Raw genomic sequence first — 22,515 nt, 5'->3', positions numbered from 1 at the left:
AACTTGCTAAGATTTGTAATAAAATCTCACCATTGTAGTCCCAACTATTATTCCCCCTGAATGGTAGGCGATGTGTCAGGTTCAGAACAGGGAACAGAGACCAATAGGCTGGAGGAGGTTGACTAGACACCGCAGATGCAATGCGGAGCTTTCAGCTTCTATAGTTTTTTTTTTGGACAGTATTCTAACATTGTTAGTCAAGTTACGCGAGTTACTCGATGAACTGGCTTAGTAGTGTATTTTGGTACTATAAATATAGAGTCTAATCTCCCATGTTTTGAGATTACAGTCTTCTGAGACCCGTATTGTAGTCGTGGAGATTTATTTTGTTAAGTATGCATGGATTATGCTTTAATTATTTATGATGTTATAAGTTTGGTGCATAATATTCAAAAAAAAATTTATCCGCTACGAATATTGCATAATGCTAGATGCATGTTAGGAACATTGCATCCTATATGTCATGAACGGGGGCATGTAATCTTGTGTTGCATGTCTCGACACTTCAGATGTCCATCTGATCTCAAACAAAAAATTGGGGGCGTCACACTGGCCATATCTTAAGCATGCTCCTAAAGCTAAACAGCATTCTCCACTATGCCTTCTCACACATCGTCAATATGGTGGTGGAGTGACAGGCACTATTTTCCCGGCTGCTACACCTTTTCCTCTATTCAGGGTCATAGGAGCCTTTCGCTTTCCTGCACTACCTCCTGGTGAGTAAAGAAATCCCTATTTCTATCCGCCTGAGCTTGCACAATTAGTCTTTGTTGCTTTGCTTCTGCTATCAAAGCCACATTGACCCGTTCTTGGAAATTTTTCAATCCGTAAATAGGCCACTTTATGTCGAATACGGGGTCGCAACCTACCCTGAAATTTTCTAGCTTGCATCTGTTCTGTGCTAATTAGGTGAGGTGCAAACCTCCCGAATTCCATAAAGTGAGCTGTATATAGATCAACCGTCATATTTCCTTGTGTCAAGTTTGCAAACTCCAAAGCTTTCTGCTGCTTTGCTATTTCCGGAAAGAAATGATCCCAAGTAGGTGTAGTCAAATTCCCCAGCTCACGAGGCAACAGTTGTTGATTAGTATCCCACCATATTCTAGCTTCACTCTGAAGCATATCCCATGAACTAGACTCTCTGCTCAACCATGCATCCACTCATATTGAAAGTCCTTTTCAAGTCCAAGAACCACTTATTAGCCTTCATTGGTCCTTCTGTTCCCATGAAATTTGGGTATTTATACACCAAGAATTTCTCGTAAGAACATCCTTGTTCTCTTCTGGGTGGTCCTTTTCTAGCATGCTGCTCTTGCTCCATTTGAGTCTGCATCACTTCAGTCATTTGGCGAATAGCTTCTGCTATCGCTTGTCCTCCTTCCATGGGTGGGTTCTCAGCTTCCTGCTCTCTTCCTAGAGTAGTATTCTCACGTCGATTTTGTACTAGAGTTTCTCTTTTCGCCAAAAACACATAAAGCAATGTAGATCAGTTTCCTTCTGACAGGTTACCCCTTCATTACTCAACATTTTCCCGATGTCGTCCATGCACTTTACTCCATCCTTTCAAGACTCATGCCTATCGCTTATAGAAAACTTTGATTACAAACATTTCGATTCTCTAAACTCAGAAAGTTTGTAAGTTAGCTTATAATTTACTCTTAAATAATTTATTTATGATTCATGTGTAAACACCACATTCATATTATAAATGCCATTTTAGCATGAAATGTTATATGATACATTGAGTATTTGATTACTTGCTTACATGATATGTGAAATTTTCACCATTTTAAGCATATTGCATATAAAGGTCATTTTCACATGAAAGTTTTCTACATATGCACATGTCATGAAATACATTTTTTAAGCATAACATGAAAATGAATTTTGTCATGACCCCAAAGACTAGGATGGGAAATTATCCTAGTGGAACTCCTCTGTCCACTCTAGAGTGAGTAAAAATGAAGTGGTAACCCCTGAGTTGACAAAAAATAATCAATGGGTTCCAAACGGATTCTTTTTAAAGAATGCCAGAGCAAAGTTGTATATGGTACCTAATGTTGATGGGTGCATATGTTATGATAATAAAATGTTATAATACCAATGCATTAAGAACGATGTTTGCAAATAAAGACATGTTGATGGGTGTCAACATGAGTTGTGCTACAGTCATCGGTAGGTGCTTACGGTGCATATGGCGAACATGTTGCTACCATACATATGTTAATGATGGCTTTAATGACGATGTAATGTTATATTTTTTAAAGCCATGGGGTATGAAAAGTTCTCTTTCGAAATGTCATGTTTTTGGAATGAGAAAGTGAAAAGTTCTGTGAAAGAGAAAGTGCATCAAAATTTTTCTAAAAATGTTGAGGAACTTGGATGGGAGACAAATACGGGTTTTTTTTTTGCATACCATTGCATGCATCTCATGTTTATCATTAATCATGCATATCTTATCTCTATGCAAGTTGATTGTTTAACTTACTAAGATTTCAAGTAATCTCACCCTTGTGGCTTTATCATTCCCCCTGAATGATAGAAGTTGTGACAGGACCAATAGATGAAGAATAGGAAGGACTGTTGGATACAGATGGTTGAAGAGGAGCTGGACCTTGAGCAAAGGCTAGATATAATTTTGATGCTCATAAGTATTGACTCTTCATACTTTAGAGTGTATGAAAGAGTTGATCTAACCATGGAACTTGTATTAAATATTTCATATTAAGGAAATGTTATCCTCAAGTTTGAACTTATGATGGTTATTAATGCTATTGGGATGTTTTAGTTCATTTTGGCACGAGTTATAACTAATCACCCTCATTCCGCTGTGATTATTATATACTACTAGTTACATTTTAGGATGCATTTCTTATTAATTATCACAGCAAGCCTCCCACCAAGAAATCATTTAGCCACCCATGTCAGCCCTACGTCTTTTATAAGTCCTTCCTTGCCTCCCACACTTCAAAATCTACATTCACAATCCTTTTTCTAGAGAGAACCTGAGAAAGAGTCTTCAGGCAGCTTTCTTAGCTGTTATTGCTCGATTTTTTCAAAGTCTTTGTAAGTGTATTCTCATAAAACCACCTCCTATAAGTTGTTCCTCTTTGAGTCCAATTTCCATTGGTGTATTTTTTGTAATTTTTAATGTAGATTTGATTAGTGAAAAGTTTGTTTAAGAATGCAAAGGTCATATTTGGCTACAATCTGGATTTTGTGTGAGTTTTTAATTTTTTTTTTTTATGAGGTTTCTAGCAAGATCTTGGTCCTATCCTTTTATGGTTTAGAGTTAACATATTAACATGCAAGTTGGATTTAAATTTTTTGCATATTAAGAGCTTTTACTAAGAGATTTGCATGATATGACAAAGTTGGATATTGGAGGTGTAAAAACAATTTCTATTTTAAGTATGTGAAGCATGATCCTATGGTCTTAATATTCACCTATGTTGATCTTAGGACTTTGCTCTATATGTTAGGAAGTTATTTTTGTGGATTAATAGTTTTCATCTTAGTGAAATGTGGTTTTGTGCATGCTTAGGTTCGCTTAAGACAAAAACTTGAGGATTCCCCTAAATCCGAATCCGATTTGTGTAGGCTTTGATCCGAGTCCACCTCCGACCTGCTTAAGTGGAGTCAAATTTGGACTTTTTTTAGGCTTTCATATTTGACCCGTTTTTTTTAAAAAAAAAAAAAAAAAAGAATTTTTCGTCGGCTTTCAAATTTTAATTTTTTCAAAAAGTAAAAAACTAAAACTAAATCATTCACTACTAATTTACTTCTATACTAATTATCTAACTTATTTTTATATTAGACTTATACTATGGTGTCTAATTACATTTTATCATACTATAGTATTACATATTATTTCAATGCCTAATTACATGTTATTATACTATAGTGTTATGTATATATAACTTATTATATTAGACTTATTTCTAATTAGTGTCTAACTTATTTCTATACTAGATGACTCACTCAAAAATGAGTAGCACTAATGCTATCCCAAGTGCAGGGGGATGTCGTGTAATAATTAGGAATAAATTCCTAGATCGTCTCATCAGGGAAAGTTGCTTAAAATTAAACTTGTTGAAAAATGTGAAAAACTTCACAAAGAGAAAACAAGAAGATGATATGTACAATGGATGGAAGAGGTTACTAGTCATGGACTAGATTCATATTTTTAGATGTTTGATTGTCGGATTGGAATGTAAATGACTAACAGATTAAATTCAGAGATTAACAAAACTAAATTAAGCATTAAACTAAATTAGAAAGTAATTAACAAAACATGAACGGAAAAATTAAAAAGAGCCCAAAACTAAGATTCTAGAATTAAATTACGAATTCTCAAAATAACATATAACAATTGTAATCACTATGAAAAATTAAATGAAGTAAGAAAAATAAATAACATGAAATAAGTAAACAGAAACTCAAAAGTATTCTATAAACTTTAAACTGAATTTAAATAAAATATAGACCGAAAAATCTAAACGAAAACGTCCTTTCACGATTCGATTGAAATTCGAAACGAAAAGGAACAATTTCTCATATATGATATTTCAGGCAAAATAAAAATAAAAACAAAAGCTTATAACCAAATCTTTCTTGCAATAAATTAAGGTTACACAATTAATGAGAACTTCTAAAGCAATTCTTATTGAAACAAAATAGCATACTTAATTAAAAACTTCTAAAACGATTTCTTTTATTGGATGAAACAAACTAGTAACTTAATGAAAATTAAGGTATTACACTTAATGAAATGCAATTCTAGAACACATATTAATACACTTAATAAAAATTCTAAAACAACAAAGCATTGCAACAAAAAAATTGCTGAACAAAAACTTAAAGATTTCAGACAAAGAATGCCGAAATTGAGTGGTACTTCAGCCCTCTTTCCCTACTTATTTCTTCCCCTACTTCTCTCTCAATGTGGCGTCTATTTCTTCCCTCATTCATTTCGGCTGGTGTCTCTTTTTATACTTTTTATTTCTTTTCCAGCCCCACATGTCTTCATGTTCACTAGTTATCTCTTGCATTCACACCTCCAGAAAATTCAAATGCCGAATTGTTTAAAGAAAAAGGAGTAGGGCTGGTTCTTGGTGAGAGGTTGCCGAGTGGATGATTGATGAGAGTGACTTGAGTTGAGTTGGTGGGATGAAGCGCATATGGCACTCTTCAAGAGGTGGTCAACAATTCAATATATCTTTCCATGCCATGTGTATAGGACCTACAAGCCAAAATTCATTGTTTTGAGTCATGCATGCGTTAATGACAAAAAAAAATTAACATATGGATCACACACAAAATTTATCTCATACTAAGCTTTCTAAATAAAATATGCATATGAATAAACATTATCCAATTATATCTCAAGTTATAAAATTAAGCATAAACTCATGCTATTAATCAATTTAAATCATAACTTGCATTTATTCTTATTAACCATTTTTCCATTTAAAACCAATAATAATGTCATGATGAATTTAAAATACATTGGTTTTAAATAGTAAAAATGTGCAATATTCTAGCTCAATCACTAGACTTACATTATAGTGCCTAATTACATGTTATTATACTATACTATTACATGTTATTATATTATACTAGTGTCTAACTTATTTATAACTTATTTATATTCTACTTATTTGTTACACGCCATGTAATGCCATGCTATGATTTATTTTCCAATACAAGTTTATCTATTACATGCCATGTCATCAGTCATACGAGCATTTCACGTCACATTACATGATATCATGAGTCATAGGAGTCCGTAAAGAAATATTCTCCCAACATGATTGTTAGAGTATCTCCATTAATACTCGTTACGTAATCATTATGATTGTTCGAGTATCTCCATTGATAATTCACGTAAGGGACTTCTGGTGTAATTATTCTAATTGTTAGAGTTCCTCTACTAAAATACTCAAGGCGTAATCATTCTGATTTGTCAGAGTATTTTCATTTAAGTTATTATTAGCTACTCTTGGTGTAATTATTTTGATTGTCAAAGTATTTTCATTGAAGTTAATACTAGGTACTCCTTGTGTAATCATTTTGATTATTAGGGTATCTCCACTAAAATGCTCATGACGTAATCATTTTGATTGTTAGAATATTTTCATTTAAGCTATTATTAGGTACTTCTGGCGTAATTATTGTGATTGTTACTGTATCCTTGCTAAAATTTTCATGCCATAATCATTCTAATTGTCAAAGTATTTTCATTTATGCTATTACTAGGTACTCTAGGCGTAAGTATTTTGATTGTGAGGGTATCTTCGTTAAAATACTCATGGCATAATCATTCTATCATTCTGATTGTTCACCTATTTCTGACCAAACAATTGGCAAAATTATTTTGATTGTTAGGACATTTCACGTTCATGTTAGTTTAGTTCATGTCAAGTATTTTCAATTCATGGTCAGTTTCACGTTTAGTTCATGTTCAATTTCAAGTTCAATTTAGTTTCAGTCCACATCATGTTTTCTTCAAGTCAGTTGAGTTCATGTTCAATTTCAATTCACGTCATGTTTGTTTTATGTAGGTTTAGTTGATGTCAATTTCCAGGTTATGTCATAACATGTCATGTTATTTGGCAAGTCATGTCACTTTCACTCATGCTCACGTCAACATTCGTGTCTTTTTACTATCATGCATGCATCTGTAAACTATTGGTTTAAGTTGGTTGTTAACTTTATGAGATTTGTAGTCAAATCTCACTTACCAACTACCATTCCTCCTGAATGGTAGACCATGTGTCAGGATCACCAATGGAGGATTATCTCGATGAGGTCAATTAGACTGAGACGTGACAACGAGGAGCTCATCACATCGATGCTCTAATTTTTTGATAGGATTATAGCTATCTTGGCTAAGCTACACGAGCTACTCATTAGGCTAGCCTAGTAGTTATTACGTTGATTTTATTATGTACATGAGGAGCTGTAACTTTTGGATATCAATTATTATATGTTTATGAAGTATGCTTATGTTAATTTGGTATATGTTATATCTGGTGCATATTATTGTTCAAGAAAATAATTAGTCGTTGTGAATATTGTATTTTGCTATGTGCATGCTAGGTTCATTCATCTTTATCTGTCATGAACGAGAGCATGTAAACTTGTGTTGCATGTCCCAAGCGGCATCTAGGGGCATCACAACATTGCTCAATTCTTAGACACTCCTGAGTAACTAGAGAAGCTCTATCAAGATAATGTCCCATCTCGTCTTGAGTCATGATTCACTTAAACACCCACATACGCCTCTTATAACCAAAAAGTAAGCATTTTTAAAGAATATTGTCAACTTGTTTATCAAAACAACTAGTAAATCATAGTGGTATTATTCATGTAGAAAAGTGTCAACATCAAGACGATAACATAGTAAATCATAACACAACATGCTCATAGTTATTAAGTGTCATTGTTAATGTTGTCGCAGAGAAGAACTTACCTTAGTGGTACCCTCTCACTAAGTAAATCACTGATGGTCTAGCTTCCCCTTGGTGTGAAGATGACTTTGGCATCTGAGTGCATAAGAGTACCAGCTCAACTTGCAGAGTTAGGGTTTCATCTTTTTTGTAGATTATAATAGACAGTAGAGAGAGACAGAGAAAGAGAGAGAGAGAGAGAGAGAGAGAGAGAGAGAGAGAGAGAGAGAGAGTATTTCTAGGTCTTTGGAGAACTCTAAGCATGAGGGTGAATCAAAATGGTATGATGCCTTTATATAGAAGAAACTACCTCTCTTGGGCCTAATAGTTCTCGACATTAGTTGGCTGATGAATCAACGAGCGTCCATTGTCTAGGTGTATGTTAGATGGAAGGTATGGATAGATCGTGCTCTATGTGTCTTAGAAGTTCAGCTAAGGAGATGGGAAGCCTAATCTACCACTGGTGAATTTCGGCCACGTGGTGGAAAGCTTCTACGAATGGTTGGGCACATTTGAGTATGTGATCTTCTATCCTACGTGTGCTTCTTGTAGAAATGTCATTGTTAGAGTCTAGGATTTTCAAGAATCAAGACAACCTTGCTTATTTTTTTAGTACTCCCGAGTTCCTTCCAATCGTGCCCTGCTCACTTTTGAACTTTGTAACTTAGCTTGGATTTCGGAGCAAGAACTTATCCTTGTATCTTAAGTTTTGTTTTGTCTTGCTCATGGTACACGTTTTTTTAATTCTAGCTCACTTACCCTTTTCTCATCCAATTGCCTTTGCTTGCTTCCAAACTTGCTCATCTTGTACATCGTCCGTCTACCCTTTACTCACGTAGTGTTAGTTTCCCATGCCTTTTGGTTGCCTTTCCTTTGCTCACCCAAAAGTGACACTTATTTCATTTGCTCGCTTTTTCTTTTACCTCATCTGTTGCCCACCCAGGGCCATGTTTGTCTAAGTCTCATTTGTGTAAGGCTTTTGCTTGCCTTAACCACCTGACTGAACCTTCCCTTGTGCTCAAACTACAAATATTTTACTCAGTCATGTTTCTTATTCGTGGGGATTTACTGCCTTTGAAGGGCATGGTTCTCACACACAGCTTGCAAACACTAGAAGAAACACGTCAGTGACAAAAGTGATGCCCTAAGTGTGTATAATTTGACACTCCAAACATGCTCCCCATTTTCCTTTCGTACTTGAAGCTTATCCTTTGAGTATACTGAAAATCAAGTTTTCTTGATTGCAGTATGGTCTAACTCCTATGAAAAGATGCTACTCTTAACTTATTTCAAGGTAAAGTTTGATGAAACACAAAAAATTGGTTTACCTTGTATAACTATCCCATTGGATCATCCTAGTGAAAGGGTGGAAAGTCAAAGTCATACTGTATGGGTTTGCACCTCCCCATATTGATGTATTCTCCTAGTGGTCGATATTGACTCCTAAAGAATAAGGTCATGTTGACTAGTTTTTAGTATTCTTTTGAATCTCCTAAATTAGTGCAAATAGTTGCCGAACAACTAAATCATATTACCTTTTGACCACCAACATTTCTAGCTCTAAGGTTTCCATCCTTAATCAATTGATTTCTTTAGAGTATTCAGACCATCTTGTAACTGGGTAAAAAAACGTGTCCCTTTTGCCATTTTCCATGCTTTGGATACCACTTTTTAACACTCATATTCTATAGAAATGAGAAGATGACCAGAAATGTACATAAAAGATGTTCTCACTTCGAGTGTGAGTACCTCTAGACAATAATAGAAGAAGAAAAGGAAATGTTTGTATTGATTTTCTAATGAAAACTCTCTACGATAGCTAATACATCATATATCTAAAATATCTATCCATAGATTTCATACAGCTGAAAATGTGTAAATGTAGGGGAAAAATGAACCATTACTAGAAGAAATTTAGGGAAAAAACTGACAAATACTAAAAGTCATCAATGCCTCTAAGTTACATTCTGATCCATATAAAGTAACAACATATAAAGTAACCGAATTATTAGAAATCAAATTCATTATGTTGGACAAAATGATTCAACACAACCTAACACCTCAGGAGCTAGAGATAATACATCTAATAAGGACTTCAAGAGAGTGATAATCCTTATATCTTGAAGTTCCATTATCACTCTCTTGAAGTTCCATTATCTAATGAGGATTATCACTCTCCTAAACCAATACTAGAAGATTCTAAATAACAGAATGTAGAAAAAGATAGATGCTTTATCAGTCACATTCCCTAGTCGCAGTCTAATGGAATCAAGCCAACAAACAGGCATGTGTCGATCACCTGAGAGAAGATAGTTGAACTCTCTTGATAAATCTAACAATCTTATATTGGCCACGTAGTCGATACATGTCTATCCCACAACCTACCTTATAACTAGTTGATTAAGTCTCCTCTACATTGCCTAACTTTACCAAAGCCTTCCTTCTCATCTACATTGGTCAAGTGCAAAGTTGTAACATATTCTTACCAAACATATGTTTATAGGCTAAGATAAAAGCCACCAATGTCTCCTAGTTACATTTTGATCCATTTGTAAGGATTAAAAATGATTTGCAAATAAGATATGAGATATGGTATAGCAACCCCTAGTAACAACATACAAAGTAATTGAATTATTAGAAATAAAATTCATTATGTTAGACACAAGGACTCACAACACAATCAGATACGTCAGTTGTAACATCCCACTAAAAATTTAGCTGTCAGCATAGTTAGTGTTATCACTCACTATGGTGCCAGAAGTATAATTTTATTTATTTAATGTAGCTAGAAGTGTCAGCATGCAATATGGTTTGCACCATTAGACTTAGTTGATTATTTAGGATTTTATGGCGCTATAATCCCATTTCAGTTTTCGAAAGAAATGCTTGTTTGAAAATGAATTTTGTTTATTTTGAGGCACTTCGGGTTTGAGTTTTGATAAATGAATCGCGTAATTAGTTAAGTGTGTATATTTAGGATTTTACAATGCAAAGTTTATTTTCACTTTTTCCGGAATGAATAGTAACATCAATAGTACTACCAAGTGCAGTATTTTTAAAATCATTGTGCGGAATGTCCAAATTAGGTTAGAGAATTTTTATTTAGACCCTTGGTAAGATCTTAGCCACACTTGGTAAATAGAATTGGACATTTGGCACCAAGAGGAACCATGAGATGGAATTGTGAAGGAAATCAAAGAATGAGTTCATGCCACCTAAACAAAACCCTATTCCATCCAACTATCCAAATTCTACCAAACCAAAGACGGTTTCAACCATAATAAAACCCTAAATGTTTGAAATTCAGTTGAAACTCCAAAAACTTGGTTGAAACCGAAACCCCAAACAATTTTCCCAAACCCTAAAGTTGGCCTCCAAATCCTATTTGATCCGATTTCTCGCATTGTGTTTAATCACTGGATTAAATCACTTTCGCATGCTATTAATTCCTCAAATTCATGTTATGACATCATTATCTAACCCTTTAAACCTTGGAAATTTTATTGGGCCAAGAAAAATTGGACTTGGGTTTGATAGCATCTCAAACCTTAACCCTTTTTTTTAAACCCCAAATGAAGCTCACTTATTTAAGGCCCGCGAATTTTGCCCACCTTGGCAAAGCTTCTTGAGGAAGTTTTCCCTACTCATAGAACACCAACATCTACCCATGGCAGCCCCAAATAGTCCCTTGATGTGACAGGAAAATCCACCTCACTACCTCTCTTTGACACGGTAGTAGCAACAGCCCATTCTCACTCACTATTTGTATCTTTTTGTGACCTAATCACCTTCCAACAAGGTGTCACCCAAGCCCATACTTTTTCAGAAGTGTATTAGGCGTGCAAGTCATTCTTTCATCCATTTTACCCATTTTCATTTTTGTTCTTGGAGAGAACACTTAAAAGCTCTCTCAAGCAGTTTTCTAAGCCTTTTTGCATGCCATGTTTAGAACCCTTGTAAGTATTTTTCCTTTTTTAAAGAAGAGGATGGTACTTCAATTTTATTAATTGCTCTCGCTTATAGTGGAGGAATACCATGGTAACAAGCAGTATACTTGGGATTCACACATTCAATAAATATCATCCCAGGCATAGAAAAACAATTTAAACAATAACCAAAATATACAATAATCTAAACAAAAACAATAACCAAATAACCAGAATAACCAATCCTATACAATAAACTTAAAAGCAAAAGCCAATAAACCAAAAAAAACTATCTTATACGTAACGAAGGCATCCCTAAATAATCCATACGAATTAAGCCTCTCAGCACTCAAGGAGTCTCTGCCAAACTGGTACATACCAAATCAAAGCCTGAAGCCCTCTCTTAGCCAACCAATCTGCCACTTTATTTCCCTCTCTAAAAACATGGTGCACATAACAAACCATAGAATTCATAATGCCAAGAATTTCCTCCTAAAAATCCTCCAAATACCACACCCCACATCTCATACTCTTCCATCATGAAATAACAACCATAGAATCAAGTTCTATTTCAAATTAATTAATACCCAAAGATTTGCAAACCTTGAGACCCTGAAGAAGAGCTAATAACTCTACTTTATTGTTAGAACTAGTGCCAATAAAGGAAGCAAAAGCATGTATTAAAATACAATGATCATTTCTTATTATCCCACCAACACCTAAAGAACCTGGATTGCTCATACTACTGCCCTCTGTGTTCAACTTAAACTAGCTAGCTGCTAGTCGATTCCAAAGCAATTGCTTTACATCGACGAGCTGGAGGAATCACGAACGATAATTGCAAGCTTTCCAAAATTTGCATATCAAATTGAGAGAGGCTAGAACTTTTTTGCACATCACGACATTGGAGTCCAATACACTAGTGAATGGAATGCATTAGATCAGTAAATGATTCAAGCCATCCCTCCATACATGCCAAGCATCTTCTCCACCAAAGTCTCCATGTGATAATCACTGATAAAATCCCCACTTTTTAATCCCACCTGAGTCGACAACTTCTCACGACGAAACAAAGTATGCACAGTTTCTTTCTAGGTACGGCCAAACGGATACCAAATAGCGCTCCAAAATAATGTCGTACCTTACTTGCAAATTCTCCTTCAAAAAATATATGGTTCTGATCTTCATAGTGGCCTTCATCATAGCAATCACACTGAGAAACAATAGGGATACCAACACGACAAAGTTGGTCATCCACACTCAAAACCATATTCCATGCCTTCCACATAGTAATAGACATTTTAAGAGGAAGCATTTTATGTCACATCCATGAATGCCATTCAAAATTAGAGCCCATGATATGAATATAGTCCCAAGCCGACTTAGTTGAAAGATAACTAGTTTCATTTTTTGTCCAAATCAACATATTTGAACCCGACTTGCTATTTCTTATAGCCTCCAAAATCCCATCAACATTGTCTTATCCTGATAACCTCACAAGCAAATCTACATCCCAACTGTTAGATAATTTATAATCCTTGATTGTAAGTAAAGGTTGGCCCACTACTTGCATGCCATCAATTAATAGACTACACTCTCGCCATTTATCATACCAGAAGAAAACATTCCCCACCTTGATATGCCACTTTGAATTATTAATGACATAATGTCAAAGTATTAGCATGCATGTCTTAAGTCACATGTCACATGTATTTGGGAAAAGCGATTTCAAAAGAAAAGCATTTTCAAAGACGAAAAGGTTTTGGAAATGAAATGAGATTTAAAGAGTTTTATCATGACCCCAAGTGCTAGGGTGGGAGAATGTCCTAGTGGAATTCCTGTCTACTTTGGAGTGCTTAAGAATAGAGTGGTAACCCGGTCGACAAAGAATCGTCGACGTGCCTTGAATAGATTCTTTTTAAAGAATGCCGAAGTGGGGTAGCACCTAATGGGAGTGGGTGCATAAGACATGTAACCTAATGAAGTACTGTCAAGTTAATGAGTTATGTTTCTGTTTAAGATGTAGTTATCATGGTGTATGAACCGGTGATGGTGCAATAACTAGCATAAACATGCGGTGCATAGGGGAGTTATAATGTATCCACATGTGTTATAAGAATAAGGCAATGCGCCTACATGATATGATCTAGATCACATGATGTGAATCATGCGATATGATGTGATATGTTCAGGATCACGAGGTTAACTAAGATAAGAATGATGACAAAAATATGTTTTTCAGAAGATGCTAAGTCTTTGTTACAAGTTTTCAAAAGTGAACAATGCATGAGTCATGGTTCGGTTTTAGTCATGAGTCAAGTACATGTCCATGCATGCATTGCATGATATACCTCTTGTATGTATCATGTTAACTATGGTATGTTGTGCAATCAAATTGAGATTTCTTAAAATCTCATTATTGCAATGCAATTTTTCCACTATCATTCCTCTCCCAGAATGGTAGAAGTTGTGTCAGGTACCCCAAATTCCATTGAACTATGAACGAAGATGGTTCCATGGTGGAAGATGAGTATATGGTACAAGCTCATTATAACTACACCACTGATGTGTTAAGGTACACGGTCCCACTCCTTAGGGAGATCTAAACTAGTACTAGTTGGACTGAGATTGATGCCACACTCACCGAGCCCTCCAAGAATGTAAAGTTTTGTTGGAAGATAGACCAGCTGTCTACTTTTCTAGATGCGATAGAGATAGCCACAGACTTGGGACTATTACCTCCTGGGCCTCAGTGATCCCACGGAGTTTTTTGGAGTCTGAGTCCTAATGGTTCAATAGGAATTAAGAGGATAGGAGTTTCAGATCTTGTCTTACTGGAAGAATAAAGGGAAATGTTTTGAGACTTGAGATCTAGTTTGAGAGGTATTTGGTCCGTGTTTTGGGAGACACAGACTTATATTATGTTTTGATGACTACCTTTGATTGACGATAACAATGATGTGACAAAGTTGGGTAAAAGTTTGTTTTTAGTCTATACCGTGTACTATGCATTTGGTTGCGGCATTGCTTATATCACTTTACCTTTTGCTATCTTTTGCTGTATGTTTATTGCATACTACTAGTATATCTAGGAGCATTGCATATTATCTATCATATATGGAGGGTGTAGCCTTGTGTTACATGTCCTGGCATCTCAATCACCACCAAATCCCAAATGGGGGCTAGGGGTGACACAAAGGATGGCATCAGAGCAATTAAGTCTTTGGGTAAATGCACACTTTGTCCTAGGGATACACAATACTTATAACTAGGTTGCAAACCCCTTGGAACTTTCATGATTTTGACAAGTGGCAAAGTGGTTGTTGGCTCTTCATCGCTAGGCATGTAATCCCTTTGGCCAAATCCCTAAAGCCTCTTAGAACCTTGTGCTTCTGATTTTTGCACCTTCCTAAGGCACCCCATATCATTGCATCTTCTAGGAACTCATACACAAGGGCATTGGTGTGGCGTCTGGCTCTTAGGGTTCCAAAACCCTATTCTCTCTGTCCCCCTTCTTCCACTTTCATGTCCAAGTTCAATGTGTCCTGGATGTTGGTTTGCATTTTGGCCATATGGCATCGATGTGCTATCCAAGGGGCTTCTTTCTTAGGTAGATGGTCCCATGCCAAAACCCTAATTAGGATTCTCCCTAAGCCCAAGGCCCTTAGTGGCCAACTTTCACTAGCCCATAATGGGCTTCTTAATGGGTTTGGGTGCCTCTTCTCTAAGATGGACAAAGCCCTTGATGCTTTCTATGTTCTCTGCATGCCAAAACTTGGACAGATAACTAAGGGAGCCAAGACTAATGATTGAGCTGAAATATTACATATTTTATACATTTAAAATCAACATATTTTAATCATTTCATGACATTATTATTGGTTTTAGATGGAAAAATGGTTAATAGGCATAAATCTGAATTGTTAAACTCATTAATATAATGATTTATCCTTAATTTTATAACCTATGATTTAATTGGGTAATATTTCCTCAAATGCACAACATATCTTTTATATTCGGTTCTTTCTTTTTATTTTTATTTTATGATTTCTATTTCTTTTCCAAAACTTCCATTTATATTTTTATAGTTTCTACACTTTCATAAGACTCAAAGTCAAATTTGGGCCCCTGCACCAGCACACATCACAGAAGCCAACTTCACGCAGGCCTTTGCACTTTCAAGTTTACGGAAAGCACTCACGCTACAACCATGCAATTCACTCCACAGAAGTCAATCCAACTTCATGTTGGCACCTGCAATTCACACCAGAATTAGAGTCAAAAGGGCTGGCACCTTTTATTCATTGGAGATAACTAAGACAAAAGAAACCGCAGCAACACAGCATGGAGGAAAGTAGGAACACAAAATTTTGATTCACCCTAAGTTGCAGCAGAGAAAGTTCTTGCCCTTTGTAGACATATAATTGCTAAAGGTAGAAAAGCCTCAATACAACTACTGCGATAGGGAAGTGAAAATCAATTACACAATAGAAAAGCCACGCTTGCTCCATTTTTTGTGCTCTTGGCCTGTGTGCTTTGAAAGGCAACTCTTTTGTTACCTCAATGATGGAAGCAAGGGAGCTTGAAAGGACTTTCAAGGGATCTAAAACAGGGAAAAAACAGATGGGAGCTTGAGGAGAAAGGGGCTTCGGGGCATTTGATTTTTCTAGGCTTGAGGGAAGTAGACTACACAGGGAGGTGACTTTTATTTTTTTTGGTTCTAGGAACGCTGGTGGAGAAAAAGGGTAGGGACTGGGAGCCTTTCTTGGACGGAAGCTCTAGTTTTTCTAAAAAGGAGAGACTTACGGTAGCTGGTTTTGAAAGAGAGAGCAGATGGGGCAATTGGAGGTCTGGTTTTTGGGAGTTACGGAGAATTATTTTCATTTGGGAGGGAAGCTGGCAGATGTGAGACGGAGAGAAATGAGCTGGATTTTTTAGAGGGAGTCTGGAGCTTTTGGATGTAGAGTGACTTACAGAGAGACGGACTGGAAAGCAGGGGCTTTTAGGGAGAGAGACGAGAGCAAGGGTGTTTTTTTGGGTTGTATTTTCTCTTCACTTTTGTTCTATGCACTCCGTTGTTTTCTAGTGTTTGATTGGTGTATTTTATTTTAGTTTTTTTTTTTTTATGGAGAATATTTCTTTGATTTTCATAACTCTTATGTTGAACATGGTTGGCTAAATTTTCATACAAAGGTTAGAGGTGAAGTCTAATGATTTAAACATTATTTCTGGATCAACATTAGAATTTATATTATGAGTTTGATCGATTGAATAATTTTATTATTGGATATTTTGATTATCTATATATTTATCTTAATTCATTGTGATTTTCAAATACAATGTGAAATTCCCAATGTACCCCTGTAAAACCACGAAATTGTCTACCAATTTCCTTGAACAAATAAGTTAGATCTCAATTATAAAAATTATGAAACGAATCAAATACTTTAAAATAAATAATCAAACTTGCAAGACACAACGATTGGTTACGAAGGAAAACCCTTTAAAGAACTCTTTAAAGGTAAAACCCTACGGGGCAGCCAAACCCAGGAAAGTCAATCTCATTATTTGAAGAACAATTACAAGTAATAATCAATTACAAAACTTTTGCAATTCGACTCTCTTACTTGCCTAGACAAACGACCCATTTGTCTTCTACCACAGTAGCAGCTAGAACCTCTGGCGATCTTCAAATGTTGACCTCCCTTCTGGAACTCCAAAGACTGAAACCCAATCGATGTTGCTTCGCACTCAAAGCACGATCACACTCAAGAAGATATGAAAAATCCCATAAAAATTCTCAAGAGAATTTTCTCTCATAAACACACAGAATCTCCTCTGTAAAATACGTGGCTTGAAGTCCTTGAAGAGATACAAAACCGAATCCCTTTAAATAGAAGATCTGAAAAGAGTTCTAATTACAGTAGGACTCTGCTGACGGTTAGCAACAGACGCAAAAACGCGTCCCGACGGACTGCTAACATTTCGTGATAACTTCTTCTGATATAGACTAAACTCTATTCAGATTTGTTCTGGATAAGTGTAATGCTATCAGAACTCGATTTTGACTTCAGGGACTTATCTAAACAACTCCTAATATTTCTAGATAGACTCAGCATTGTTTAGAAATAAATCAATAATTATTTTTACATTCATCCAACAATAATAAATAATATGATAAGATAAGCCTTATCATTTACTCATCTAATCCTAGCCAACTTTTTTTGCCTTTACAATCTCCCCCTTTGGCGGATTGATGACGAAACCAGTTTGATGAATGTAAATTCCCTGAAAATATGTCAACTATCAAATCACAAAAAGTATAGAAGATTATAAAGAGTTGTGATTTAATAAAAACAGAATGGTCAGTTAGCCTAATCAAAATACATGCCAAATTGTATCTGCATTACAGTCTAAAAAAAAAACTAAACTGGACAACAGAAAAAAATAACATGATAAGGTTTTCAAAATTTTTTTTTTTTTTTCAGTTGTGTCAATGTACTCCCCCTTTGATGCTGCTGCTCCCCCTCAAACTTTTCTCCCCCTTTTTGTCAACAATCAGCCAAGGAGGTCTAGATTTCATCGTCAGAATCTGCTACGCTTGCCATAATGTGTTGGACATCCAAGGACAGTTGAACTAGTCGATCATTTGCTTGTACACAATCAGAGCGTACTGCAGCCAATTGTTGCTCCAACTTAGACTGACTGGCCTCCCACTTAGCTGTGAAGCTATCAATCTTCTGAGATAACAAAGAGATTTGCTCAAGAAGTTGAGAGCTGGGGATGGACGGTTCAGGTGGAGAGGATGCTGACTCAGAAGTGAGGGGGTGCTTCTTGGTGATGACAGCTACTGATTTAACCACGGTTAAGGCAGAAATAGGCCCTGGCAGCTTCATGGTGGGTTCATTTGCTCGAAGGGGCACTTTTGCAATCATGGCCAATTTAGTAATTAGACTTCCAAAGGGGAGATTTAACTCTTTTTCCACATGTGAACGATGAATAATATCAATGACATGTCGTGGAAAATCAATAGACACACCCGTAGCAAGAGCATACATAAAATAAGCTCTTTCTAGAGAAATTTCAGTGTGACGACTAATAGGCCAGAGATTGGTCAAGACTATTTTGGCCAGGAGCCGATACTAAGGAAGCATATTGTGAAGAGGCAGTCTGTGTGTCTTGGCAGTCCATTTGGGGCCAGTGAGACCAACAAACAGATTGCGCATTGCAGTCTTGGTTGGGGCTCCCATGCCCTTATATGGGTATAGAGGGGATTCCACCTCAGGAAGAGTAAATAGATTGCGGAGAATAGCAGGAGATACCTCAATCTGAATCCCACGAACAATAGAGATGATGCTATGATCATCTAAATTGAAGTGGGCTATATTGGAATAAAATTCCCGGACCACCTCAACACAAGGTGTAGGAAGGGCATGAGTGAGCTTCTCCCATCCTCTTTCAATGAATATATGGCGGATAATTTGGAAGTCATCCGAAGGAAAGTCATGGATGCTTACCTCCCATTCACCCAAGACGGGTCTCTTGGAAAAGGTATTTCTATAGGCATTCTCGGCTTCAATGGAGGTGAAGCGATCAGTAGGTGCTTCTGTGGGCACAGGCACAGATTGTGATGGAGATGGAGGAGGGGCGGAAGTGTCGCCTAATTGCATTGGTTCAAGTGAAGGGACATCCTCACTTGAAGAGTGCTCGGATGGCACCGGAGTAGTGAACTTTTTGCGTTTGGCCCGTTCTTTGAATCTCATCTGAATCAGTACAAGAATCAAGTTTAGAAAGGAAATTTTCAAACCTTTTAGAGGATAAGAATAGGAAAAAAAAAAGGGGTGGTTTGGTTTTTTTTTTTTTTTATAAGTTTGAAAGTCGATAACAACCCAAAAACAATGTGCATAAAATCTTACTATGTATAGATAAGAAAGAGCCATCCTAACAAGTGCCCAAAACAAAATAGAGATGAGTCAGGAAAAAACACAAACACTTGGTGTGCATCCGTGGAGAATAAAAACAGAGAATCCGTGTGCAATGGAGCTTTGTCCTCAATACATGTATATAATGGGAAGAATCAATACAATCAACCCATTTCCGAGTAGTGCAGCTCAACCAAACAACCAAGATTCAAAAAAAACAAAATAAAACCCTTCACAAAAAAACTGTAGAGATCAACATACTGAAACTTGAGGGAAGAAAAAAAAGAAAAAAAAACAGAGGATCCGAGAATACTTACCTTGAATATGGAAGGAGGAAGGATGAGAGTGAAAAGAGCACCGTGTATGGAGGATTGGGGGAAGGAAGCAAGCTGCCGTGAAAATGGGTAAGGGGATGCTTATGAGGATCGGGCTGAGTGTAGGGGACAAAGGCCAAGAGGTATGCTAAAGGGTTTTAAAAGAAGACCCCCCCCCCCCCCCCGGTGCACGTGCTGGACCAAAGAGTCCTATTAGGACTTCTACACCTAGACATAAAAGACCCGATATATGTATGCAACACACTGGGAACCCTTTTTTTTTTAATTTTAAATAAAAAGGAACAACAGAACAAAGAAACAGAAAAAAACTATATTTTTTTTTATTAGAAAAAGATTTGTTTTTTTTTTTGTTTTGTTTAAAATATAAAGAAAAGATAACATGCTTAAAATCATCTTAGTTTAATCAAGTCAGAATATACAAAAAAAATTCAATAATCCTTAGCACACTCATGTTTGCAACAGTCCCTTTTTGGATGTTCACTCCTCATAGAATCAGTAATGCCAAAGTTCATGTGAGTGTGTGAGTGAGTATACTTATATCATAGCATGTTATGAGCTTTCCCTTTTTTTTTTTGTTGCTCTCTTTTGTGTTATATTTTTGATACCTTTGTTCAAAGAAAGATAAATTTTTTTTTTTTATAAAGATGCTCTCAAGAGTTTGTTTCTTGACCTTAAAAGTCAAACTTTATGTTAGGGCCTAGATACATAAGCATCTCCTCCAAACACTAGTTTGTACACCTCCTTTGTTCATGTTGGTTGCTCATCTTTTTCCATAATGATTGGAGCAATGATTTTTTCTGTAAGAACTCAAGGTGATAGATCCATGTAGGGTGTTTGTCTTTTTCTGCAATGAATAGAAACCGACTTTTTCTATATGGATCACTCTTTGTGTTTGGCAAGAAGAGAGCTCTTTAAAGAAGTACTAGGTTCAACTAGTATTAGTCAATTCAAGGCATAAACTCCCTCTTTGATGAACATCTTTTTTAAAAAAAGATTAATTATAGGATGCTTACATATAGGTTCCTCACAGTGTATTATAGATGAACTTTGCCAAAAAGACCTATAGGGTTAGTATACTTAAAGAGAACTGCACAAAGAGGAGTAATACATAAGATCAGAAAATTTTTTAAAGCAATTCCATACATGCTCAAACTGTGATGTAACAAACATGTACCTTAAAGAAAATACATAACCCAGTTTTTTTTTTTAATAATTTTTTTCTTATTTTATATATATATATATATATTTTTAAAAAAGAAAAACTGAAACATTCATGCTTTTTAAAGGAAAAAAAAAACTGGAAGAAAATATCCTAAACTAGTATGATAGAAAACTCTCACTTGGGATCACATATACCAATGGCTTTTCGTAAAAACTCAAATCTATGTCCATCCAAAGGTTTAGTAAACAAGTCAGCCAGTTGATGTTCAGTAGGCACATGTTCCAAGGATATTATTTTAGACTCAACCAAGTCTTTTATAAAATGATGTCTAATATCAATGTGCTTGGTTCGAGAATGTTGGACATGATTTTTGGAAATACTTATAGCACTTGAATTATCACAATATATTGTCATAGTGTCTTGAGAAAAACCATAATCATCAAGCATTTTTTTCATCCATAATAGCTGAGTACAACAACTCCTTGCAGCTATGTATTCAGCTTCAGCAGTAGATAAAGAAATAGAATTTTGCTTTTTACTCATCCAAGCTACAAGATTTTCACCTATATAAAAACACCCACCCGTAGTACTCTTCCTATCATCAGCATTTCCAGCCCAATCAGCATCCGAATAGCCAACAAGTGTAAGATTAGTGTCTTTTGAGTACCATATCCCATAATCAACAGTGGCATTAAGGTATTTTATGATTCTTTTTACTGCAGTAAGATGGGATTCTTTAGGATTAGCTTGAAATCTAGCACATACACCAACACTGAAAGCTATATCAAGTCTACTTGCTGTAATATATAAAAGACTTCCTATCATGCTTCTATAAAGAGTGGGATCAATATTTTTACCTGTGGGGTCATTGCTGATTTTCACTGAAGTGCTCATGGGAGTCCGAGCATTGCTTTTTCCTTCCATTCCAAATTTTTTTACAAGATCTCTTGCATATTTAGATTGTGAAATAAATATTCCTTCTTTACATTGTTTTACTTGAATACCCAAGAAGAAATTTAACTCACCAATCATACTCATCTCAAATTCAGATTTCATTTCATTTACAAAGTTATAAGCAAGAGATTCAAGTATTGCTCCAAAAACAATATCATCAACATATATTTGAGCAATTAAGAGTTGTTTACCTGATCTTCTTATGAATAAAGTCCTATCAGCTTGTCCTCTAACAAAATCATGATCAAGTAAATAGGTAGTTAACCTTTCATACCAAGCTCGAGGTGCTTGTTTCAGTCCATACAGCGCCTTCTTCAACCTGTAGACATATTCAGGGTAGAGATGATTAACAAATCCTTTTGGTTGGTTGACATATACCTCTTCTTGTAACACTCCATTTAGGAAGGCACTCTTGACATCCATTTGATATAATTTGAAGTCTAGATGACAGGCAAGTGCTAGTAGAATGCGAACAGATTCTAGCCGGGCCACAGGAGCAAATGTTTCATCAAAATCAATCCCCTTCTACTTGTGTGTAACCTTGTGCAACCAGCCTTGCTTTATTTCTCACAATAGTACCATGCTCATCGGATTTGTTCTTAAAGATCCACTTAGTCCCAATTATGTTATAATTTTCTGGTTTAGGAACTAACTCCCATACATCATTTCTAGTAAATTGATGGAGTTCTTCATGCATGGCGTTGACCCAACTTTCATCATTTAGTGCATCCTCGACTTTCTTGGGTTCAACCTGTGACAAATAAC

The 22,515-nt window shown here is 35.9% G+C and overlaps 1 protein-coding gene across 2 annotated transcripts; it reads right to left on the bottom strand.

Annotated features, from left to right (window-relative positions):
• Positions 1 to 18,213: 18,213 nt before the first annotated feature.
• Positions 18,214 to 22,251, bottom strand: LOC122305633. Of its 2 annotated transcripts, none has more exons than XM_043118218.1 (2): positions 21,942 to 22,251; positions 18,214 to 19,140 (listed from the first exon to the last, which is right to left on the bottom strand). In XM_043118218.1, the coding sequence occupies exon 2, from the start codon at positions 19,138 to 19,140 to the stop codon at positions 18,520 to 18,522; it is 621 nt and encodes a 206-aa protein (XP_042974152.1). In that variant the 5' UTR covers positions 21,942 to 22,251; the 3' UTR covers positions 18,214 to 18,519. The 2 variants fall into 2 exon arrangements, with proteins under 2 accessions (XP_042974152.1, XP_042974151.1); XM_043118217.1 differs by lacking the exon at positions 21,942 to 22,251 and adding an exon at positions 21,378 to 21,577.
• Between the last annotated feature and the right edge of the window lie 264 nt (positions 22,252 to 22,515).

The sequence above is a fragment of the Carya illinoinensis genome, chromosome 3 (assembly GCF_018687715.1).
Source record: "Carya illinoinensis cultivar Pawnee chromosome 3, C.illinoinensisPawnee_v1, whole genome shotgun sequence".
Taxonomy (NCBI): Eukaryota; Viridiplantae; Streptophyta; class Magnoliopsida; order Fagales; family Juglandaceae; genus Carya; species Carya illinoinensis.
Note: the sequence above shows the minus strand (reverse complement) of the source record. Positions and strands in the feature narration are given on the sequence as shown.